The following is a 21726-nucleotide window of genomic DNA, read 5'->3' on the forward strand; positions in this document are numbered from 1 at the left end:
GTTTTCCTAGTTCTAAGATATTTACTTTTTTGGACACTTGGACACAGGTGTTAAATTTAAATGATGAGTTCATAACATGTACGAGCCGTGGGTTAGAGCAAATCCATTTAATTAGGTTCCTTTAGTGGATATCGGCTAAATAAAGGTCAAGGGATTACCTTGACGCAATCGTTTTCACGGGCTCTTTATGCTCTGCTCTCAGGCAAGTCGTTAGTCTGTCTTACTTTCTGCCTCCTCGCGTTCGAGGTGTTTCTCTTAGATAGCTCACTGGGCGTAAAAACTGAGTTTACCCGATCTTTTCTCGATTTACCTGAGCGAGGGGATGCCCTGCCTTCACTCTGAAGCGCTAGAGTCCATGGAGCCTAGCAGCGTGACTCCTGGGGCATCTCCGGACGCTGGCGCGGAGTCGATCCGCAGGGAAATCGTGAGCGACTCGCCGATGGTGCAAGGCACGGGTTGGTTCTTCTCCCCACTGTGGAGTCCAAGGTCCAGGTTGCGTAGCAGGAAGTTTGGAGATGGTGCGACAAGCTACCAAGAGGAAGCATGGTTGGATGACCACTCCGACTTCACAAGGGCTTACTTTTTACGCAGAACCTCGGCGTAAGAGTTTACATTTTATACCTCTACAGTTTTAGCTGAAACTCAAAATACTCAAATCCCTCAAAATTATAATGTGCGATTAAAACGTTTTTAACAAACTTTTGTTGAATAAAACGCTTGTAAAGGTGAACACTTTATTGGTAATGAAAATTTAAGCTGCATTAGATAAAATTATGTTTCCACATATACGTTTAATACTTATTATACTAATTTTAAGTACTTTATTTTAGTTTTGCTTTTAAATAAATCATGTAATCTGTGTATGATTTCAGGGTCAGTTGTCCACAGACAGAGATGTCCCCACTTCTGTCAAGGTTTCAAAGGAGGAGCTCTGATCATTCCGAGGCGCTCATGAAGGCACCTTATCGGAGAAATTCTTCCCCATTGAGAAGCTCAGACCTGAACGTTTTAACTTTGACAGACAGACGCCTCGCTTCAAATCTCAGTGTCCCTGAATGGATGGACCACTTTGGTCCAGATGTTAAAGAAAGCCATTCACCATGCTCTCTCTGCTTACCTCGTTGTTCCCGTTTTCAGTTTTGTCCCTGTCAACCACGAGCTCCCGTTTGCCCCTGCTCATCTAGCTTACCCCACCCTCCACAGTTTTTCCCACCCACATCATGTGGCCATGGTGACGGCTGCCCTTGGATGATGAGGCTCCTAGGAGAAGGCCTAAGCTGTATGGGTTCTTTAGCAGAGCTCTGCCAGGGGGCTGTGATCCATGTTGGGGAGCTACTGGGAGCAGAGGGTGGTTCGCTCTCTCTTGTACGGAAACACTGTGGTGGAAGGAGTAGCTTGGAAGACGTGATAGCCCTAACATCACTGGGGCACTTGAATGAGGGAAACCCATACAGCCAAGCTCATCTAGAACTGGTAAAAGGGATCATGGGATGCGTAATGGCTACAGCTTCACCAATAAATCTAAGAGATGCATCTGAGGTAAATCTTGATGTCATAATTGTACATGTAGGCTTAACTCCCATGTTCCAGGGCACAGGCGAGGGATTTAAAATCAGAAATGAGGACTGTGTGTTTAATGAGTCACCCATTTCCTGAAAGTTTGTTTTGAGATGATGACATGGCTATTTGAAGAAGCCTGATAGGGAATCCCTGGTGACGCAGTTTCTTTTAATCCCTTTAGTGACTGCTTCCAGTGATAAACCTTGGATTACTGTCCTTTCCATGCACATGCCCACACATACACCCCCACAAACGTAGATTAGTGCCAAAGCTGTCTAAAAGGCTTACAGGTGGTGGTCACAGCAGCTCTTCTTGCCCTCACAAGTAAGGTGATTAGGAATGTGTGCCTGGCAGAGTTGAACACCAGGTAAACCCAGTCAGCGTGGGTGTGCATGGGTTGTCCCTAATAACTTGGTAGATGCCAAGCATCCTGAGAAGTGTGGGTATTTTTGGTCAGATGTGGCTAAAGCTGATGAATCCAATAGCTTAAGAACAAAGGGTTATGAAGAGAATAAAGTTAGTTTAGGTATTAAAGTCTGTTGCTAATCAGTTGCCACAAATATCTAACATACATAAGACTGTTGGATAGGATATGTTTAAAACATGTTGCTGTTAAGTAATTAATATTTAGTGATCATCTTACATGCACTTATGTTTTCCTTATTTGTCCCAACAGGACCCCAGATTCAACTTAGCCAATGATCAAAATTCAAAGATCAGGACGGTTCTGAGTGTTCCTATCAGCAACCACAGGGGAGAGGTACGTGTGCCGTTGCAAATACCTTTAACTAATGTAAATGCACACTCAGAGTCCTGTGGATTTTTCAGTGGCATATTGTCCATTGTCATAACAGAATTTTAAATATAGATTGCATGAAAATAAAACGTTTTCTTTTTTTGAACAGGTTTTAGGTGTCCTGCTAATGATCAACAAAAGAAATAGTTGCGATGGATCACGTTCTGTTTTCACAAACGTTGATGAAAAGGTGAGGGATTGGACATTAGTATGGAGATTTTTTTCTATTATACATTATTTATAATGTCAGATATTTGCCTTGTCTTAATGCTTACCACCCATAAATTCGCGTTTGATTTTGTTTTAAGGTGTTGTCAAATCACATGGATGTGTTGGGGACTGTCCTGGATAATGTCCAGCTGTATGAAGGTGCGAGACAAGAGGCTAAACGCAGTAAGGTAAAGCCAGAGAACAGTTTAAAATCATTTTATGCCTTGTAACATGTATATCTAAGTAATATCTTCATGCATATGTGTGTGTGTGTGGTCCAGGCTTTGATAGAGATGGCACAAGTACTATCAAAGGAGCACCATTCCCTTGAAGTTATGCTGAGTAAGATGGCTGCCACCATCATGCCCTTTACACACGCTCAATACTGCACCATCTTTATCCCCAGTGAGCAAGCTTCAGACACTGAAGCAAAGGTACACTATCTTGACATCCTGCTCAATTTCCTTGTTTTCCATTACTTTGTCTGTTCAGAATATAGTACAATATTTTTAGCCATGCACAATGTTTTCATTTTTTGTTTTGTTTTTGGTTTTCATTTTTGTCTTTTGATTACAGACTTTATTCTCAAGAGTTATACATTTGGAATGTGAGGAGCTCGGATCAACCTGCCAGATCTACAGAAGGTATTGTCCAGAGACTTTGCAAGTCCTTGCTGTTGATTTACTTTTAAAACAAATATGGGATATTTGGGGGGGTTTGTAATTTGAAAGTATAATTTTTCAGGGAGCATGACCTCAGGAATATAGATCCATCATATGCCTTTCGAACCCTGACTTCTATGGAAACACTTAATATGTCGAAGAGTTCTGATGAACTGAAAAGGAGTCTCATCTGCTGCCCAGTTAGAAATGAGAGATCTGAAAATGTTATCGGTAAGTTCCTTTCTTGAATGGCAGTAAACATTGTAAACAGGATAGCATTTGAAAATAAATCTTTCACACATCTGTTACCAGACAAGCACAAATGAAGCACAGTATACAAAGCTCTCTTATTAAAATATAAAATAAAATAGTATGAAATAATATAAAATAATAGGTTTCACAGATGATTTGCAGTGACCTTTCACAGCTAGAAATCCTTACTTACTGTTTAGACCTTTTCAGTCTTTATACTACTTACTGTGATCTGCTCTGAGAAGACCAGATCTGGACAAGTTGTTCCATCACAAATTAGATCTTATAAAATTGTTTCAGTTTTTAATCCAGTTATCTTTTCTAGCCACTTGAATATTTAGATGCTGAGATTATTATTGTGATTTTTTCCCCAGTGATTCCAAAAACAAGCTGCCCATCTCAGCTATACCACAGAAAGCAACTAGACTATGCGTTAAAAACAAAAACATAATTTGAAGAACTTTGTGCTCATGCTACACAACCATCTGTCTTTTAATGTCATTTAGCTGTGTGCCAGCTGATGAACAAACAAAGCAGAGACTCAGATGAAATGGAAGCCTTTAACCGATATGACGAGCGCCTTCTGGAAGACCTGGCAGTGTACTGTGGCCTGGCTCTACAGTATGCCCAGGCAGTCCAGATCACTGAGGAGCGGAGGGCCAGTATAGAGGTCACACAGGAGGTGAGAACACTATCTCACCCAATTAGTAAGTTAGAGAAGAGTCAGAAAAATAATTCATACATTAACAAATATTAAAGTTTTGTTTCTGTGTTTTCTTTGTTTATTGTAATTGTGTAGGTCCTTGCCTACCACATCACTGCAGCAGAGCAGGAAATCCAGGCATTGCAGGTGAGTCTTTCTTTGGAAGAAATCAGCCTTTCTCTTTTTATCCAGTTTATCCCTGTTACAGCATGGCATCGTGCATGTAAATAGTGATTTAAAGTAAATAGCGCACACATTTGTTCCCTTTTCTTTCATATACCTTGTTCTTTCTGTTAAATGCCCTCTTTCTCCACTCTTCCTATTTTTTTAATCACATTGGCAGTAGTCATGGAATCAACCCTTGCTTTGTTCCAAGAGGCCAGATTTAGAGGCTTTAATGCTATTGTAGAACTAATGCCCTAACAACTTAAAGCTCTTGATTAGCTGCTATCACTGAATGTGAGTGTAAAGGTTAAGGTAACCTCCTCACCCATGTTAAAGCTAGATGGGTTTTCTGTGTTTACACACTTAGGTAAACTGAGGAAAAGAGCTCAAGTTCTATTTTGTTTGTGTGTGTTTGTGCTTGAACGTCCTGAAGAGTACATTTCAATTTCTTTTATTGGTTGTGTTTTTAGGAGGCCACCATTCCTTCTGCTGAATTGCTGAATATTCTAGACTTCCATTTCTCTGGTTTCGGCGTGCCAGAAGACGCGACAACACAATCCACGATTCGCATGTTCCTGGATCTCAAATTGGTGCAGGATTTTAACATAGACTACAAGGTAGCTCAGGTTCTATTAATATCAGTAGCATTATTTTCTTTATCATATAAATGAGGAAACAGGGCAGTTAAGTTGTTTAAGTTAATTTTTGTTTGTTTGTTTGTTTGTGTTAGAACGAAATGACATTAATAGGCTTGTTTCATAAGTATTCATAAATTCAAAAATCCTTTTTCATACACATCATGCTTCTTTTACATCTTTTTTTCAACCAGGATACAGGATAGTGCTTGTATCAGTGTTAGTGTGAAGCCAGTTTGGCCTTTGTGCCTTTTGAACAAGCACAAAATTCAAAGTTTAATAACTAAGCATTTCACAATGTTCCATTTTAAAAGTTGGGGTAAAGAGATTTTGGTAAGAAGAAAAGCTTCTCTGTCAAAATCTGCAAGCTGCATCTGCAAATTATCTGTGAATTTCTTGGTAAAATCCTGTTGTGTAGCTACTGATGTTAAGGACTGTGAAACCCTGGGGTTCTGTGGTGGTTCAAGCTTGTTTCACTGGCATTGGTCTTTTTTTCATTTCATTAACTCCACCTTATCTAAGGCACCAAAACAGGAATCACGTTAGTGGGAAAAGGACCTGTGAGAGAGGAGAATATGAGTTCATAATGGATATTTTAGTGTTATCTTATTAGCTCTTACATTTGACAATATGTAGTTCAATATGTCTCTTTGAGTTACAGGAATTTCACTACTGACAAACTAGAAAAGCACAATAGAATCACCTAATACCTTAAATATTCTCAATTTCTATTATTTATCAATTTTACATATCTCATCCTTCCAGAGTCTTTGCCAGTGGGTTTTGACTGTGAAACGTGGCTACAGGAACAAAGTGCCCTACCACAACTGGCACCATGCAGTGAGCACTGCTCAAAGCATGTTTGCAATGCTCATGGCAACAGACCAACTCCAGGTTAGTGTTAGTTTGTGGTAAAAGCAGAGTGGGTCTGTAGTTGCTATTATTATAATTTTGTTTACAATCCATTCTATGTGTCCATGTGACAGTCACACTGTGACATTTGCATAATGCCGCCGGAGTTTCGTCTGTCCTCAGAAGTTTTGGGAGGAGTCAGTTGAGGACTGCCAGGGTTGTCCTTCCATACTCAGCGCTCTTAACTGTTTGGAAGAGGATTAATTTTAGATCTTGCCAAAACCTCTTAACTGCTGTCTGTAACAATCAGACACATGCCTATGCCTCAACTCAAGTGACTTCTGCCATTCACTCACCAGTGTTTTAAGCTCTTTGGATTCCAGGAATATGGCCACCCTGGGGGTCTCTGTACCAGGACCAGGCTGTATCTGTTATGCATATTTGTATCTGTTATAGTTTGGTATTAGTAACACTAAAATGGAAGTATCATTTGTCGTACTTCATTTCTTTTACATCAAACATTGAATAGTAGAATTACAGTTACACATTTTTTAATCAGTATTTGTTCAGATAGAAAATGACATTACTATCTAACATTTTACTGTCTTATCACTTAATTCTTTTAGATTAGAGATTATTTAAATACAATTAAAATACAAAAAAAACATGATTTAGAGATTTAATTGGGGTTGGTCCTTTATCATCTTATCTGTTAGAAACTTTTATTATCGACTTTTGACAGCACATGAGCCACCTATTGATACAAACTTTCTTTTATTTTGTGTAGCACATGAAATGTGCAATATATACATGTGCAGATGATTATTTTCTCAATTATTATTTTTTTCTTTTAAAAATTATCAATTATAAAATGCAGAAAAATAATTTTCTTCATTATTACAACCTGTTTCTTTCTATTCATATGTTAGACCATTTTTTCTCGTCTGGAGATCTTAGCGTTGATGATAGCCACTCTGAATCATGATGTCGATCACAGAGGAGTTAATAATTCCTTCATAGAAAGGTAAATGTTACTTCTTCATCTCTCACATTTACTCCATTACTTATTTTTACTCTAAATTATCTAGACCATAATTATGTGTATTTATTTTGATTTGTACTATCTATAACACTTATTAGTCACTGCCTACTTATATTCAGTCCTGATTCTTTCTTTCTTTTTTCTCTTAGGACTCATCAGCCTTTAGCTCAGTTATATGGACACTCCTCTCTTGAGAACCACCACTACAACCTGTGCGTCTTCATCCTAAACAACACTGTAAGATGCAAGAAATCTTTTTTTTTAACTTATAAGTTATGTTTGCATGCACACAACAGGACGTTCAAATGAAGCTCATATACTATATCTATTATTCTGTAATCATTCCACTTGTGACATAATTAGATTATTTTGATCTCTGTGTGTGAACTTGTAGTCTTCAATTTACTTTACTTTCTTTTTCTCTCTCATCATCTTCCAGGGGAGTCAGATTCTTAGCGGTCTGTCTGCTGAAGAGCACAAAGCTCTATTACACTTAATCAAAAGGGCAATCCTTGCCACAGACCTGACCGTCTACATGGAGTACGTCTGAAACATTAAAAATGTCATAGAAGACATAGATTACACATTAAGTCAGTCTTATTTTAACCCATGTTTCTTCTGGCTGTTTTTAATTTTTTTTTCAGAAGAAGAAAGGAGTTCTTTTCTCTTGCTAACAAAAGCGGAGTGAGCTGGAAAAGTGAGAAACAAAGAGACTTGCTCAGGTGAGAATCACATAAATTAGAATCAGAAGCATATTATATTGTTGTGCTCGGTAAACCAAGAGAATGCGCTGTGTTGTAAGCTATTACTTTACCCCACAGGTCAATGCTGATGACAGCCAGTGACCTCTCTGCTATCACAAAGCCTTGGCCTGAACAAAAAAGAGTAGGTCTCACAAAGTAGCTCTGAATGAAAAATGAAACACTTCATGCTTCATCTCTCAATCCTTTTTCACTGCAACCTTAACCTCACTCTTCCGCCTAACAGATTGCCAGTCTGGTTGCCATGGAGTTCTTTGCACAGGGGGACAAAGAGAGGGAAGAGTTCAAAATCAAACCCATTGTAAGTGGAGCTTGCAGGATTTGTAGTGTGCCAAGGATTCTGAAAATGTTGAGTGGAACTCACATCTGGATAAAAAAAAGTGTGCGCACATAAAAAGGAATTTAAATCAATATTATTTTTTCATGATTGGAATCTAACAAGAATCCAATCATTTGTGAATATCTTGTTTTAGTCTCATGATAAATGTTTTTAAGTTTAAAAGCCCTTCAGGCATGCTGTTGTCCTATTTCTTGTTGCGCTACAATTGCATCTACCCCGTCGTATAACAGTATCACAGTGACAAAGACTGTTCTTTGAAAAAATACATAACCACAAACACTGGTATGTCTTGGAATATCTTCATATTTTTGTCACTGTGCTTTAAAAAAAATCTTATTTTATTTACACAGATTCAAAAAGGGGTTTTCATAAAATGTTGCTGTTACTCTGTCTACACTATAAGAAAAATAACAATATCTTTGAATACATAAAGCTTTATAAAGCCTGTTGTGTATTTCTGATGCATTTTTCCCCATTCAGAGTGAAGTAAATTTAATGTAGCTTGCAGTGTTTGGGGTTGAACTAATCTTCATATATAAATGTTCATATTCAAGTACTGCATACTTTTGCAATTCTATCTGATCTTCTGTAAGTGCTTTAAGTGCTTTTTAACAGCCAGTTTATGCTTACTTTTCACTAGGACATAATGAACAGAGAAAACAGCACTCAACTGCCGTATATGCAAGTTGAATACATTGATGAGGTCTGCTATCCACTCTATAAGGTGTGTTATTACTATTGGTATTGTGTAAGCAATGTGTAGATAACTGTATATTCTACTTGCATGCATGTATCCTTATATATTTCATCACAGAATCCACCTTGTTGCCATCTTGTTCCCTTAAGATCCGTTGTAATTTCCACTGTTCTATCAACAATCCCATCTCTGTCTTTGCCTTCCTCAGACTGTATCGAGACTGTTTGACTCCTGGTCTCCTTTGCTAAATGGGTGTAAGAAGAACAGAGAAAACTGGCTGCAACTTGCTGATGAACAAGAAAAAGAAAACAATGAAAACAGTACAGATCCATCACTGCATGAAGACTTTAAGGGAGAGACACAGACAGACCAATGAGCAGCGGACTGGAGAGAAGATGAAGACATGTGGCTTCAGAGGCTAAAAGGAGGCTTGCTCATATGTTCTATCTTCATTCTTCTAAGTGAAGACTGATCTATTGCTCACACATCAGAACTTAGATGAGCAAACTGGTTAATATGTTATGCAGTGGCCCTCACGGTTATGATTATTCCTGCACTTGTAATGCAAATAACTTATTGTGCCACGTATAATATAATAGCAAATGAAATGCATTTACTGTATGTAAAGATGTACTAAATAGCTTCTCAAAGTACTTTACATTAAAAGCTACATTCACATTTATGTTCTCTCTGTATGGAGTGTTAAGTTAGGGGATGGACTGCTCTGCCTTCGCATTGATCCTACATTAATCTGTTTATTTAGCAGTGAAGGTGTGAAAGTCTGAGAAATGACGTTGATTATTTGCACACCATATCTGTATTTGTATTTTTATCTGTGCTACACAGAGTTTCGTAAGACCTGTATCCGGATTTTCAAATGCATAAGTATTTTTAAATGTACTGCTTCCTTTCCGCATACCATCAAATTAGTACAGGGATCAGTAGCATAATCAATTTTGTGAACTTGTATTAAACTACTTATTTTATTAGATTACTGACATCTACATATATATATATTTTTGATCTGATTTGACTTTCTTTCCATAATGGCTCTTTGGAGCACTTTGACCCTGTGCTAATTCTATTAATTGTTCCCCTTTATTGGCTCTGACTTACAAGGTTATCTTGAAATTTAGCAGAACTGATAACAACTAATGTTATTTCCACCATCTGAAACTGAGCAATAAAGATATTGTTCACCACACATATACAGCATGCATTTTAAATAATTATCCAGCCTAAAATGTTCAAAGTATTGTTACAAACCTTCTATATGATTTGCATAACCTTGTTAATAGTAAGTAGTTATTTAGCTGAACTGTAGAGGCAAAAGGGGCAGATGAGTGTATAGTAAGCCAATTTATTATTATTATTATTATTATTATTATTATTATTATTATTATTATTATTATTATTATTATTATTATTATTATTATTATTATTAGCGTTGTTGTTATTGTTACCTGGATTATTTAGGGGAATGGACGTTTGCATTCCAGGCCTGTGGGTGGCACTGGTGCTCTTAAACAGGGCGCTGTTGCTGCCGACGGCTCGACGCTGACTGGCAGAAGAAGACTTCAACGGAGAAAAAGAGGAATAAAATGACAGGGCGCGCAAAAAGAAAACACAAAGCCGTTCAGGTAAATACGCTTTGTTTTGACCTGCTGTGTTTGGTGCAGGAATATGCGTTTAAAACAGCAGCCTTACCAAACGAGACGCCGTGCTCTGTGTGCAGCAGAGCAGCTGCCGTTAAAGTCGGTGTGAAGAAGTGTTTAGCAGCCTGACCGAGCAGCAGTGGATAACACGACAACATGGCAGCAGCTCTGCAGGCTGGTCCCACAAAGCAGCTTGTTCAGCGATGCTAACAGCACATACCTGAATGGGGTCTTTGGCTTTGATTAAATGGAAAGCACTGCACCATAACTGGACCTTTATGCTAGCTAGGAAATATCCGTACGTCGTTCCCATTCACTGATTGTGTAGTGTGGCATCAGCAAGCGCACTGTGGGTGTCTTCATTGATTGATTCATTGATTGGTGCCTTTATCCATTAAACACCAATAAATGGCCCCATAAAATTGTTTTGCTAAGGTTGCGAGCAACTATTGGAAAAGATTTCGGTCCCTACTCCTACTGTACACGCCACTGCAGGGTACAGAGTCCAAGGCAGTGGACACAGCTGTACTTATTGTACACTAGTTGCTGATGCGAGGTCGATGCATTAATTCTCACGCAGTAAATATTGACCTACTTCTGTGGAGACCATGATGCTCAATGATTATTATAGAAGTGTTTTGAATAACCTTTATCGATATATATATATATATATAGATATATATATATAATTATTATTTTTTTTTGGGGGGGGGGGAGGGGGGGCTTCTTTTTATAATAATATAGTGGTTGGTTCAATGTATCCACAATATGTTTTACTGTCAACCAGCTGTATCAAAATGAGATATTTGGAGCTTGATATAATACATAAATAGGCAACTTACTATGGAGTATTGCTGAGGAGTTCCCCTGCTTTTCATGTCTTTAGGAAAAAGGCACAAATAATGGAGAAGTGAAGAAAGCTCGAAGTGAAGAATCCACTGATGTGCCGCCATCGGGAGTGAAATCAGAGCAACGTGATGAGCTGATGCAGTTGTACAGTTTTCAAATGCCAGAAGATCTGTACCACTTCTGGGAATTCTGCAGCGAGCTTTGCACTGACAACCCCTGTGGTATGATGATGTGGTACTAGACTTCATAGGGTGGAACCGCTGAATTTAATGCTGCTTAGTATTTCAGTCTAATAGAACATTAAAGACGAGGTAATTCAAAGCAAAAAAAAATTCCACGTGACAGTCGGTGGTTAAGGACTTCAAAATGAACAGATCTCCTATTAAATATACTTAAACATGAAATTCAAAAACTGTTTTTTAGCTATTAGATGCTCAATCGTTGTAATGAACTTAGGAGCTGTAATACAGGTGTGAAACAGATGACACAGTAGAAGACAGAAGCATCACGTATGTAATACTGTAGTACTGTATGGTGCTTTAAAAGCCAGTGTAACAGCTAGCTAAAAGATTTAGTTCACAAACACAAAATTAGCAGCATTTGGTTAACACTTGGGTGTTAACTGTAAACCCACATTTAGCGTGTGTGGCTCAAAACCTGACTTCATGCAAGTTTAATTTGTAATGAGTCAATATGTTCCAGTTCTGTTTCTATTTCCGCAGATGTTCTTGAAGGTGCTGCGGTGAGTGGTAGTGTACATGCTGCAGTAGAGTACAGCAGCTGACAGTCAATAATCATTTCATCTGTAAAATGTCAAATATACTGAACACCTGAACAATTTTATCTTTGATTTTTTGTTGTTATTTTTGAATCCAGCCCTAAAACAGTGGATGATTTGTTTCCACTGAGTGTTGTTTTGTTCTCAGATTTAAGTTTATTTCATTCATCAAGATTTTTTTGTTTTTGTTTTTTTGAGCAGTGCAGATGATTCATTTTATCATTAAGTGAAAAATTTCCATCTCAGATACTTATGTGGTGTATAAGATATGTGCTACAAAACCGTGTGTCTATAGTAAAATATTTCATCAATAATTTGCACTTAAGTATTGCTTCTGTGTCAGCTCGTTTCTGTATCAATATATTGTCACTCTCTGTAGGTGCTCTGAAAGACTCTCTGGGATTGCAGCTAGTTGGACCATTTGATATTTTGGCAGGAGCTCACAAAAACTCCAAGAATTCCCAGCCGAACTTCCACCTTCACTGGCGATATTTTTATGACCCACCAGAGTTTCAGACCATACTCGCAGGGAGTGAAGACAGCCAGCATCACATTGGTTACTACAGGTATAGAACATAACATCTGAAGTGTGTGACTATCGGCTTTTATTAGAATCTTGTAGCTTCCACCAAAGGCTGCTTCCAACATTTGCTCTACCGAGAAGACACAGAGTATCGTGTGAAATAATATGAAAATAGTGATAACAATATGTACATGAGCACAGGTGGTTCTGATTTTGTTGTTGTTTTGTTTTACTGAATTTCATTGTTCCGCCAGAGATACTCCCGACTCCCTCCCTTCATTTGTTGGGGAAAATGAAGCCAAGAAGGGCTGTACTATAACACAGATGGGGGACAACGTGTTTGCTGCAGTCCAGTGAGTGTTAACCACCACAAACTCACCATATATCACTTTATATAATCCAACTTCCAGCTTAAGAAACAAATTCTTGGCACAAGAACAAAGTCCTTGTGCATTAGTGACCACTGATGGTGCTGATTTTATTTCCCACATCACATTTCACAATAAACTGTTTTGTTTTTTAAATGTAGTGTTTAGGTATGTACTGTTTAACAGGTTCTATAAGTGATCTGAAGGGGGACAAATGCTGAAAAAGCAACAAGGTCACAGCCTCCAAAGCACGAGAAATGAAAACTGTTTTTTATGTTCAGGAAAATCAGGAAGAGCTTAGTATCAGCTGTACTGGAAGGTAGATCTGGGCGATATGGATTAAAAAAAAAAAATCACACATTTTTTTTTCTTTCTTTACTGAACAATTTCAGTTTCTGGTGAACTGGTGGCAGGGATACAGATTTAACGCTAAGCAAGAAGACTCTTTTTAGGAAAACCTGTTGCGTGGACTTTCCACTATTCCATCATGCTCGTTTGAATGGTATTATTGTGAAATACTTGATGAAGGTGGTATGTCATGTTACCAGACTTTGTCGGGACCTGTGAGTGCTATACCTTGCACACTGGCTTTATCTGTGCTTGATCTGATAGAGAAAACCATTCCCAGACTACTGACAGTGTTTCTTATTTACTGCTCACAAAGACATCTTAGTTGCCTGACATGTTTTTCACAAGTCCTAGCAAGTAATGTTTTTCGTTTTTCGTAATTTTTTTCGTCTTCTGAGGGAATGGGCAACATGTTGACTATGATTGACTGCTGTGGCGTTAAGCCAACCCTACAATACTGTCTGATAGGCTATATGTATTGTCTGTCTGATCCTACATTTATTATCATGGTCTAAAAAAAATTTTCTCGAAATAATATTGTAATCGTTTTATCATCCAGCACTATTAGAAAGTTGCAAGAATCATCAGTGCATTGCATCCTGTTGTGTTTGGGGCTTTGTAGCTGTAGATCAGTCAGGGTACCTTTGCTGAACTCTTACATTACTAAAAGTGTATTTATGTGGATGTTGTTATTTTGATGCATATCACCCACCTAAACCTTCAGACCACAAATAAACTTTCATGGGAACAATAGTAGAATAATGCACCACATTTAACTGCAAAAACTGTTCACGAATGTTTTAAGGAGTATGAAAAAAGCTTCAAGGTTTCAAGTTGACTTACTGAATTTCTGTGTCTGTCTGATTGAGCATCTGAATGTGTTTGGGAAAAAAAACTCGAGTGCATGGAGACTTAAAGGAAGTCGTGCTAATCTGTTGATGCTTGATACCACAAAACGCCTTCTGAGGTCTTGTGTTGAGTCCACCCCTCAACAGCTCTGACCCACTGAGGTGTTTTCTCAGCACAAGGGGAAATTGTAGAGTATTAGGGTGGTGGCTTTAATGTTGTGGTTTATTTGTGTTTGTTGGCCACTTAAAACTCCATCAATAACTTGATGCTTACAGAAATAAACAGTCAAATTGGGCGATCCTTAACTTTTCATAATATGCCCTCGTCTTTCCTCCTTTTACTTCATGTCTGAGAGTGGAGGTACATTACTGCATGAAATTTTCTGTCATCACTTCTTTTTGTCTTGTAATTTGCTGTTCTTACTTCCATCAGCCTGTATCTGCTGAGGAAGAGGAAAGAGAGGGGCAGTAAGAAAACTGGGGATGAGGCGTTGGAAACCTTGGAGGCAAAGCTGAGAGACAAAGCACAGACTCTGGGCTTTTCTCTAGAGCAGAAGACCAAAGACATGAAGCAGAGAGACAAGAAGGTAAAATGCTCACGCCAACAAAAAAAATGACCAAGACCTCGCTTGTAATACCCATTAAATCAGTGATGTCAAACTCATTTTGCATTTAGGGTCGCATATAGCCCACTTTGATCTTAAGTGGACCGGATGAGTGAAACTTCACTTTCTTCTTTAAAGACATTGATGTACACATTTAATCCCTGACACATCTTAATAAAATATCAAGTCCAATTTCATTTGCAGAAAAAGTTCTGGTAGCTCTGACTGTTCCACATTTACAAGACAGTGATGCTGCTTTAAAAGCATTAAATATATAGATATGAAAAAAAGTGTTTAAGTGTTCTTAAAGTTGATGCTTGAAAACTTTTTACACCCTATAGGTCGTAACAAAGACATTCCACGGCGCGGGCATTGTTGTACCTGTAGACAAGAATGATGTTGGATACAGGGAACTTCCAGAAACAGATGGTGAGTTTACAAATTTAAAGTTGTTTTAACACCAGTTTTTCCATTTATCTTTTGTTTATTCATTGGTGAGGTAAACAAATTTTGATAAAGGAATTTAGCTTCTGTGAAATAAGCTGGTTATATAGATTGCAGAGATGTCTTGATGCATTCTCAATCATCCAGGTAAGTAAATCTCCAAAAGTTGATTCTGTTCATCCGGACGTAGCGTTTTCAGTGGGAGAAACGTTTCGTCACCCATCCAAGTGACTTCTTTAGTCTCAGCTGACTGCAAGTTTCCCCAATCTTATAACCAGTACATTTGCATAATGACTGAAACCAGCCCACTGAAGGAAAAATGGACTGAGAGGTCAGTTCCTTCATTTTGATTATGCAAATTCTCATGACCATTGATCAACAACCACCGATCAAAGATCACTGATCAATGGCCATGAGTACCATTCACAGAGAGTTGGGGAATGGCTGCAATCACAGCATTGTAAGATGGCAAAAGATGTACCCTTAGGACCCCTCCTCTATTCAGAGATGGTTTTTCCCTTTTCATGTAAATGGCCTCCTTGACTCCGCGCTCAAACCAGCGTTCTTCCCTGTCCAGGACATGTACATCCTAATCATTGAAAGAGTATTCTCCCTGTAGGTGTGAATACTGCAGAGTCCTGGCCTGACGAGGTAGCTCTTCTGTGTTGTGCCATCTGCTTCGCCAGAGATTGTTTGCTTTCCCCGATGTATAAATCCTGGCAATCCTCCTGGCACTTAACAGTGTACACTATGTTACTCTGTTTGTGTCGGGGGACCCAATCCTTGGGGTGGACCCATTTTTGGCGCAGCATGTTTTGGGGTTTAAAAGCCACAGAGACACGATGTTTAGAAAACATGCGTCTCAACTGCTCCGATACTCCTGACACATATGGGATCACTACAGGTTTTCGCTTAGTCAGCGGTTGTCCTTCTCTCCTGGATTGGCTGGAACTTTCTTTAGGCGCCTTTCCAGCTTTGACAAAAGTCCAGCTGGGATAACCCCATTTACTCAGGCACTTCTTGATGTGCTGTTCTTCTGCTTCCCTGGCCGCTGTGTCTGTGGGGATTGTGTTGGCTCTACGTTGTGGCGTCCTGATGACAACCAGTTTATGCTCCAGTGGATGGTGAGAGTCAAACCTTAAATACTGATCTGTTTGCGTAGGTTTACGGTACACATCAGCTTTTAGATGTTCCCCATTACTGATGGAAATCTCAGTCTAAGAAGGCTAACCTGCCACTTTTCATATCCTCCCTGGTGAATTTGATGTGTCGGTCCACCAAGTTAATGTGATCCGTGAGTTGTGGTACGTCCTGAGATTTGATTTTCATCCAGGTGTCATCCACTTACCTGAACCAATGACTTGGTGGTGTTCCAGGGTAGGATAACAGAGCCCTCTTTTCCACTTCTTCCATGTACAAATTGGCCACAATGGGTGAAACTGGGTAGCCCATGGCACACCCATGTTTCTGCCTGTAAAACTGACCTTTGTATGTGAAATAGGTGGAATGAAGATACAGTTCCAACAGCAAACACACTTGGTCAGTGCTGAGAGTGGTCCTGTTGCTGAGGTTGGGGTCATCCTGTAATCTCTTACAAACTACCTTCAACGCTTCCGTGACTGGGATGCAAGTGAAGAGACAATGCTATTGACCGGAACTCATACAATTATAAGATTGGGGAAACCTCCAGTCAGCTGAGACTGAAGAAGTCACTTGGATGAGTGACAAAACGTTTCTCCCACTGAAAACGCTACCTCCAGATGAACAGAATCAACTTTTGGAGATTGCAGAGATTTATTTATTTTCTTTTTGTCTCCACTCCATAACAAATTTGTTTCTTCCCTTGTGTCTAAGCTGGTCTCAAGAAAATTTGTAAAGCCATTGTCGAAGCACGGACTGATGAAGAACGCGTCAAAGCTTTTGGACCGATCCAGGAAATGATAACATTTGTTCAGTTTGCTAATGATGAGTGCGATTATGGCATGGGTTATGAACTGGGAATAGACCTCTTCTGTTATGGATCTCATGTGAGTATACTAAGTCACTGCTTCTTCAGCAATCATCTTTCTTGGATTTGATGGGATTTCTGAGATGACTTATGAAATAAAAAGAACTTTTCTTTTCGACTTATTTCTTATTTAAAATTGGATAGTTTTAATTCTTTGACATATTTAAAACAAAAAAAATCAAAAACAGGGGACATCAAACTTTTAGTGGCTATACTATAACTATTAGTGGTTTAATGTTGCACATACATTTAAGTTAAATAGAATAAATGTAAGTTGGGAACTAATGCTTTGGCCCATACAAAGAACTGAATTTTCAAAACTTTTTAAGGACTGGATTTTGGGGATATAAATCATTTCTCTTTGATTTTCTCTCTCTCTCTTACAGTACTTCCACAAGGTTATCAAGCAACTTTTGCCCATGGCTTACAACTTACTGAAAAGGAACTTGTTTGGGGAAATTTTGGAGACCCATCTGTCAAGTCGTATCCATGACAACATAGACCAACTCTCTCCACATTAAAACAAAACAAAAAATATTCAGAAGTACATTTCTGATCAGGCTCTTTATAAGCTTTCCCACCATGTGTTCTTGTCTTCTGTTGTTTGTCATTGCTGATATTTTTGGTGGATTTGTGCTGCTGTCACTAACTGGAAACAGTTCAGTGATGTCTTGTTTGTAAAAGGTAGCTGTTCAATAAAGCTTTTTTTTAAAATATATATTTCTACTTTTTAAATTTTTTTATTTTATTTTTTAACCTGTTTGGTTTTTGTGTGCAGCCTAATCTGAGCCAAAGTCCACCTCACTTTACAGTTGAATTGTGCAGTCATCATAATTTTTGCCTTGGGTTTAGATCATCAAGGTGGACTGCGTGTTGATCAGACTGCAGGCAATCTGATGAAACAATGCGTTTCAGGTGGTGTAATACCATAGAGTGGAAATAGAGGGCAGTGTTGTGTATGGGAGTTCATAAATGAGCAGCACGGTAAGATTCTGGGAACGACTTCCCATCATTCATATCATGAGTCGTCATTTTCCATACTGTACGTAGGATGTATTTGGTAACTGACATTTCTGTTGATGAATGTTTTGGTGTATAGAAAGGGATTGATCCTTTCCTGTCTTTTCATTAGTCTTTCAGGATATGAAGAGAAAAACTAACAATAAGAAAGTTTCCAGTTTTAGCATAATGGAAACGCCTGAGCCACCAGGCCTGAGCCACCTCATTCATTTCCCATTTCTGATTAGATGCAGTTCATAAAATGGCTGGTATTTGGATATATTTTATTTAAGCCTCTATTATATCAAGAGCCTTTCTACAAACAAAGGTTTTGCAGCAGAGTAATATGCAACAACAAGCCCAGTGGTTGCATTGGAATGGTTGCATCCACAGTAACACAGCCTTTATTAAAAATTTGGATGACTGCACAGACTGCTCTGTTGCTGTTTTGTTTCAAGACATTTCAAAACATTTATTTCACTTGTCAATAATTGGGCAAGCTTACACTGAGTATGTTACATCTTCAAAATCTAAAGTGCATTACAAAGGTTATGGTGGCTGTGTCATTGTCGTCTTCCTGCTTTGATGTTTGTTTGTTTTTTGTCGTGGAGCTTCATTGGTACACTAGACTTATAAAAACTGTCTTTTTGGAATCACCTTTATTAATTTGGATTTAAGGACCTACAGTCAGGCTGTAAACAGACATATTTACAGTTTGTAAATATTTTGACACCAGCATGATTTTGTAATTTGCCCCCCGTCCATCAGAGCCATTTTTTAGAGGCATACATATAATGCACAGGGTGTGTTTCCTTATTTGTTAATTCCTGAAAAACTAAGCAGATAGAAGATCTGGAGCTGATTCCAGCTTTTGGACTTGTATTGAGCAGTTGTTCAATTTTGAAGTCCAAAGAGGCATCGCTACAGTTTATTCAAGGAAGAAAAGTGGATATTCTTCAATAGATCATTCAGTCACCTGAACTTGACCTAACAGAGCAAACTTTTCAGTTATTAACTACAAAACTGAACACAGAGAGATGCACAAAAAAGCAGCAGCTGAACTGCTGCAGTAAAGGACTAGCAGATCAAGGAAGGAAACAATATTTAGTAATGTCCATGGTCGATGTCGTTGGCTGCAAGTGATTGCCATCCTGACACTAAAAGCAATCCTGATAGTTATAATAATTTTAGTTTACTTTTCGGTCTCTAAACAGTATGTTTCCAGGGGGAGCTTAGTTCAATATTTGTTTTTGTTTAACCCCCTCAAAAATCTGTACTTCAACCACATATTGACTGTTTGATTTAAAGTGCACAATGCTGGTTCACAGAGGCTGCAAACAAACAAACAAACAAACTCATGGTCCATATAATGGTCCAAATGGGTTTAAATGTGAAAGGTCTGAAAGGAATGTGATGTGACTGACCTTGTGTTCCTTGTTGCCTGTATGTTTCCTCCTGCAGAAGCCTGACTGACTAGCTGGCTGGCCGCCTGGCCATTTGGTTTCGCTTTTGTTTTCACCTGCACACACTTATATGCTGTCTTTGCACTCACACACACACTGTATACACACTGATGTCCTGATAACTATCCATACAAATCTCTGGTTTCACTACTTTATTTCATTAAACCACTCCACTGCCTCCTAAGATTAGGTGTGGTCTCCCTGTTTTTGTTATTCTTTTAAAGCGGGTTGCATCGAATGGGAGCTTGTCTGCACAAAAATCAGGGTCCAGTAAGTTTTCAAATGCTTGTTTGTACTGCTTTGCTAGGCTGCAGCTGGTATTCTTGGGGTCACATCTTGTGTATACTTATTTTGGTTATTTCTTTTGACTTGCCTTTAGAGAAGGATTGAACAGAACATTGCTGCTTATTGTCATTTTACATGTATAATGAAATTTGGGTGCTTCACACCAACTGTGGTGCAATAAAATATAATTAGTAGACAGGAATAAATAGCAAACAGGATAAATATATACAAAAATAGGCACACATTAGAGAACAAGTTGCAAAGTGCTTGGAACTAAAGCAAAGTAAAGACTTGATCTGAATAGAGTCCATGTGTGAGTGGCCTGAGTGTTGGGGGGGGGGGGGGGGGTTACTCAGAGCATGGCTCAGATTAGTGAGGTGGGCCTGTTTTAAGAATGTTCAACTTCAGGTTATTTCCTCAGCACCAGTTCTCTACCTCTGCCCCGTATACTGTCTGATCTATATCAGAGATGAGCCCAACCACAGTGGTGTCATTGGCATGCTTGATGATGATGTTTGGTTGGGTGGGCTGGTTTACACTCGTATCTGTAGAGAGTGTACAGTAAGGGGGCTGAGAACGCAGCCCTGTGGGGAGCCCTGGTGCTCAGTGACAGTGAGGGGGAGAGGTGGGGCCAAGTCGGACTGGCTGATGCCAGTTGGTGAGAAAGTGTTTGATCCAGGAGCAGGTGGCAGGGGGGATCTGAAAATAGTCCAGTTTGGTGGTGAGGATTTCTGGGATTATGGTTTTGAAGCTTTAGTCCACGAAGAGCATCCTATGGTGGCTCTTCCTGTTCTCCAGATGGCTCAGGCTCTTAGACAGCCTCAATGAAGTCTTTGAGGCTGTCTATACCAGTCTTCTGGGGATGGGTATGATAGTGGAGGCCTTCAGACAGTTGGGAACAGTGGCATGAGTCAGGGAGAGGTTGAATAGCCTGATGAGGATCCCTGACAGTTCGTCCAACCAACTTTAACCACAGCCTCTGGGATGCTGTCGGGGCCAGCAGGTCGCCTGGGGTTCACTGCTCCCACTTAGCAGTTATTTATTTGTAAAAAATGTTTGGAATCATGTATGATTTTTGTTCCACTTCTCAAGTGTACACCACTTTGTATTGGTCCTTCACGTGGAATTCCAATAAAATTGATTCATGTTTGTGGCTGTAATGTGACAAAATGTGGGAAACTTCAAGGGGGCTGAATACTTTTGCAAGCCACTGCAATTCCAGTAGATGTCAGTGCTGCTTTTGATCCGGTGGATCATAGGATTCTTATCTCTCGGCTGGAACAGTATGCCGGTAATAAAGGGACTGCATTGCAGTGGTTTAAATCTTACCTATCTCTGTTAGTTTCAGAGACACATGATCCCCAAGGACCTCGCTCTTTTGTGGGGTCCCTCAGGGATCTATTCTTGGTCTCTTCTCAATTTACATGCTTTTACAAAATATGGTATCCCCTTTCACTGTTATGCAGATGATTCACAGATCTACCTCCCACTGAAACGGAAATTTGTGAACCCTCTGAAGACACTGTTTGATTGTCTGGAAGATGTTATGGCATGGATGGCTTTAAATTTTCTCAATCTAAATGAACAGAAAACTGAGATCGTCTTCGACCCTAGTGACCATTATGACCTTGGCCCCTTAGAAAATTATAAAAAACTGGTTGCGAGGAATTTAGGTGTGATTTCTGATAGTAATTTAACATTCGATAAACAGATAAATAATGTGATCAAGACCAGCTTCTTTCACCTCCGCGTACTTGCAAAGGTGAAGCCATTTCTCTGCTTCAGATACTTTGAGAAAGGATTCCATGCCTTTATTTCATCTTGCCTTGACTTCTGCAACAGCCTCTACTCTGGTGTTACTTCGTCATCTATTGGCCA

General features: G+C 39.1%; 2 protein-coding genes across 2 annotated transcripts; both read left to right on the forward strand.

Moving 5' to 3' along the window:
• Positions 1-161: 161 nt before the first annotated feature.
• Positions 162-9879, forward strand: pde5aa (phosphodiesterase 5A, cGMP-specific, a). The gene is made up of 20 exons (XM_085163240.1): positions 162-600; positions 873-1539; positions 2237-2320; positions 2466-2546; positions 2665-2754; positions 2848-3000; positions 3143-3210; positions 3311-3459; positions 3987-4162; positions 4280-4330; positions 4819-4965; positions 5749-5877; positions 6765-6859; positions 7027-7114; positions 7317-7417; positions 7522-7599; positions 7699-7762; positions 7865-7939; positions 8619-8702; positions 8884-9879. Exons 1-20 carry the CDS (start codon positions 323-325, stop codon positions 9049-9051), a joined length of 2826 nt encoding a protein of 941 aa, XP_085019366.1. The 5' UTR covers positions 162-322; the 3' UTR covers positions 9052-9879.
• A 298-nt stretch (positions 9880-10177) lies between these two features.
• On the forward strand, positions 10178-17815 carry hpf1 (histone PARylation factor 1). The gene is made up of 8 exons (XM_085163245.1): positions 10178-10315; positions 11217-11400; positions 12337-12523; positions 12735-12833; positions 14478-14631; positions 14991-15078; positions 16948-17120; positions 17488-17815. The coding sequence occupies exons 1-8, from the start codon at positions 10277-10279 to the stop codon at positions 17620-17622; spliced, it is 1059 nt and encodes a 352-aa protein (XP_085019371.1). The 5' UTR covers positions 10178-10276; the 3' UTR covers positions 17623-17815.
• The last annotated feature ends 3911 nt before the right edge of the window (positions 17816-21726 follow it).

This window comes from Neolamprologus multifasciatus, chromosome 6, assembly GCF_963576455.1.
Source record: "Neolamprologus multifasciatus chromosome 6, fNeoMul1.2, whole genome shotgun sequence".
NCBI lineage: Eukaryota > Metazoa > Chordata > Actinopteri > Cichliformes > Cichlidae > Neolamprologus > Neolamprologus multifasciatus.

Excerpts from the sequence above, each read along its gene's own strand:
- pde5aa (XM_085163240.1), top strand. The coding sequence starts at position 323 with ATGCCCTGCCTTCACTCTGAAGCGCTAGAGTCCATGGAGCCTAGCAGC. Across the intron at positions 601-872 it reads TTTTTACGCAGAACCTCGGC|GGTCAGTTGTCCACAGACAG; the intron begins GTAAGAGTTTAC and ends GTATGATTTCAG. Across the intron at positions 7,940-8,618 it reads AGTTCAAAATCAAACCCATT|GACATAATGAACAGAGAAAA; the intron begins GTAAGTGGAGCT and ends ACTTTTCACTAG.
- hpf1 (XM_085163245.1), top strand. The coding sequence starts at position 10,277 with ATGACAGGGCGCGCAAAAAGAAAACACAAAGCCGTTCAG. Across the intron at positions 11,401-12,336 it reads TTGCACTGACAACCCCTGTG|GTGCTCTGAAAGACTCTCTG; the intron begins GTATGATGATGT and ends CACTCTCTGTAG. Across the intron at positions 12,524-12,734 it reads CATCACATTGGTTACTACAG|AGATACTCCCGACTCCCTCC; the intron begins GTATAGAACATA and ends TTGTTCCGCCAG.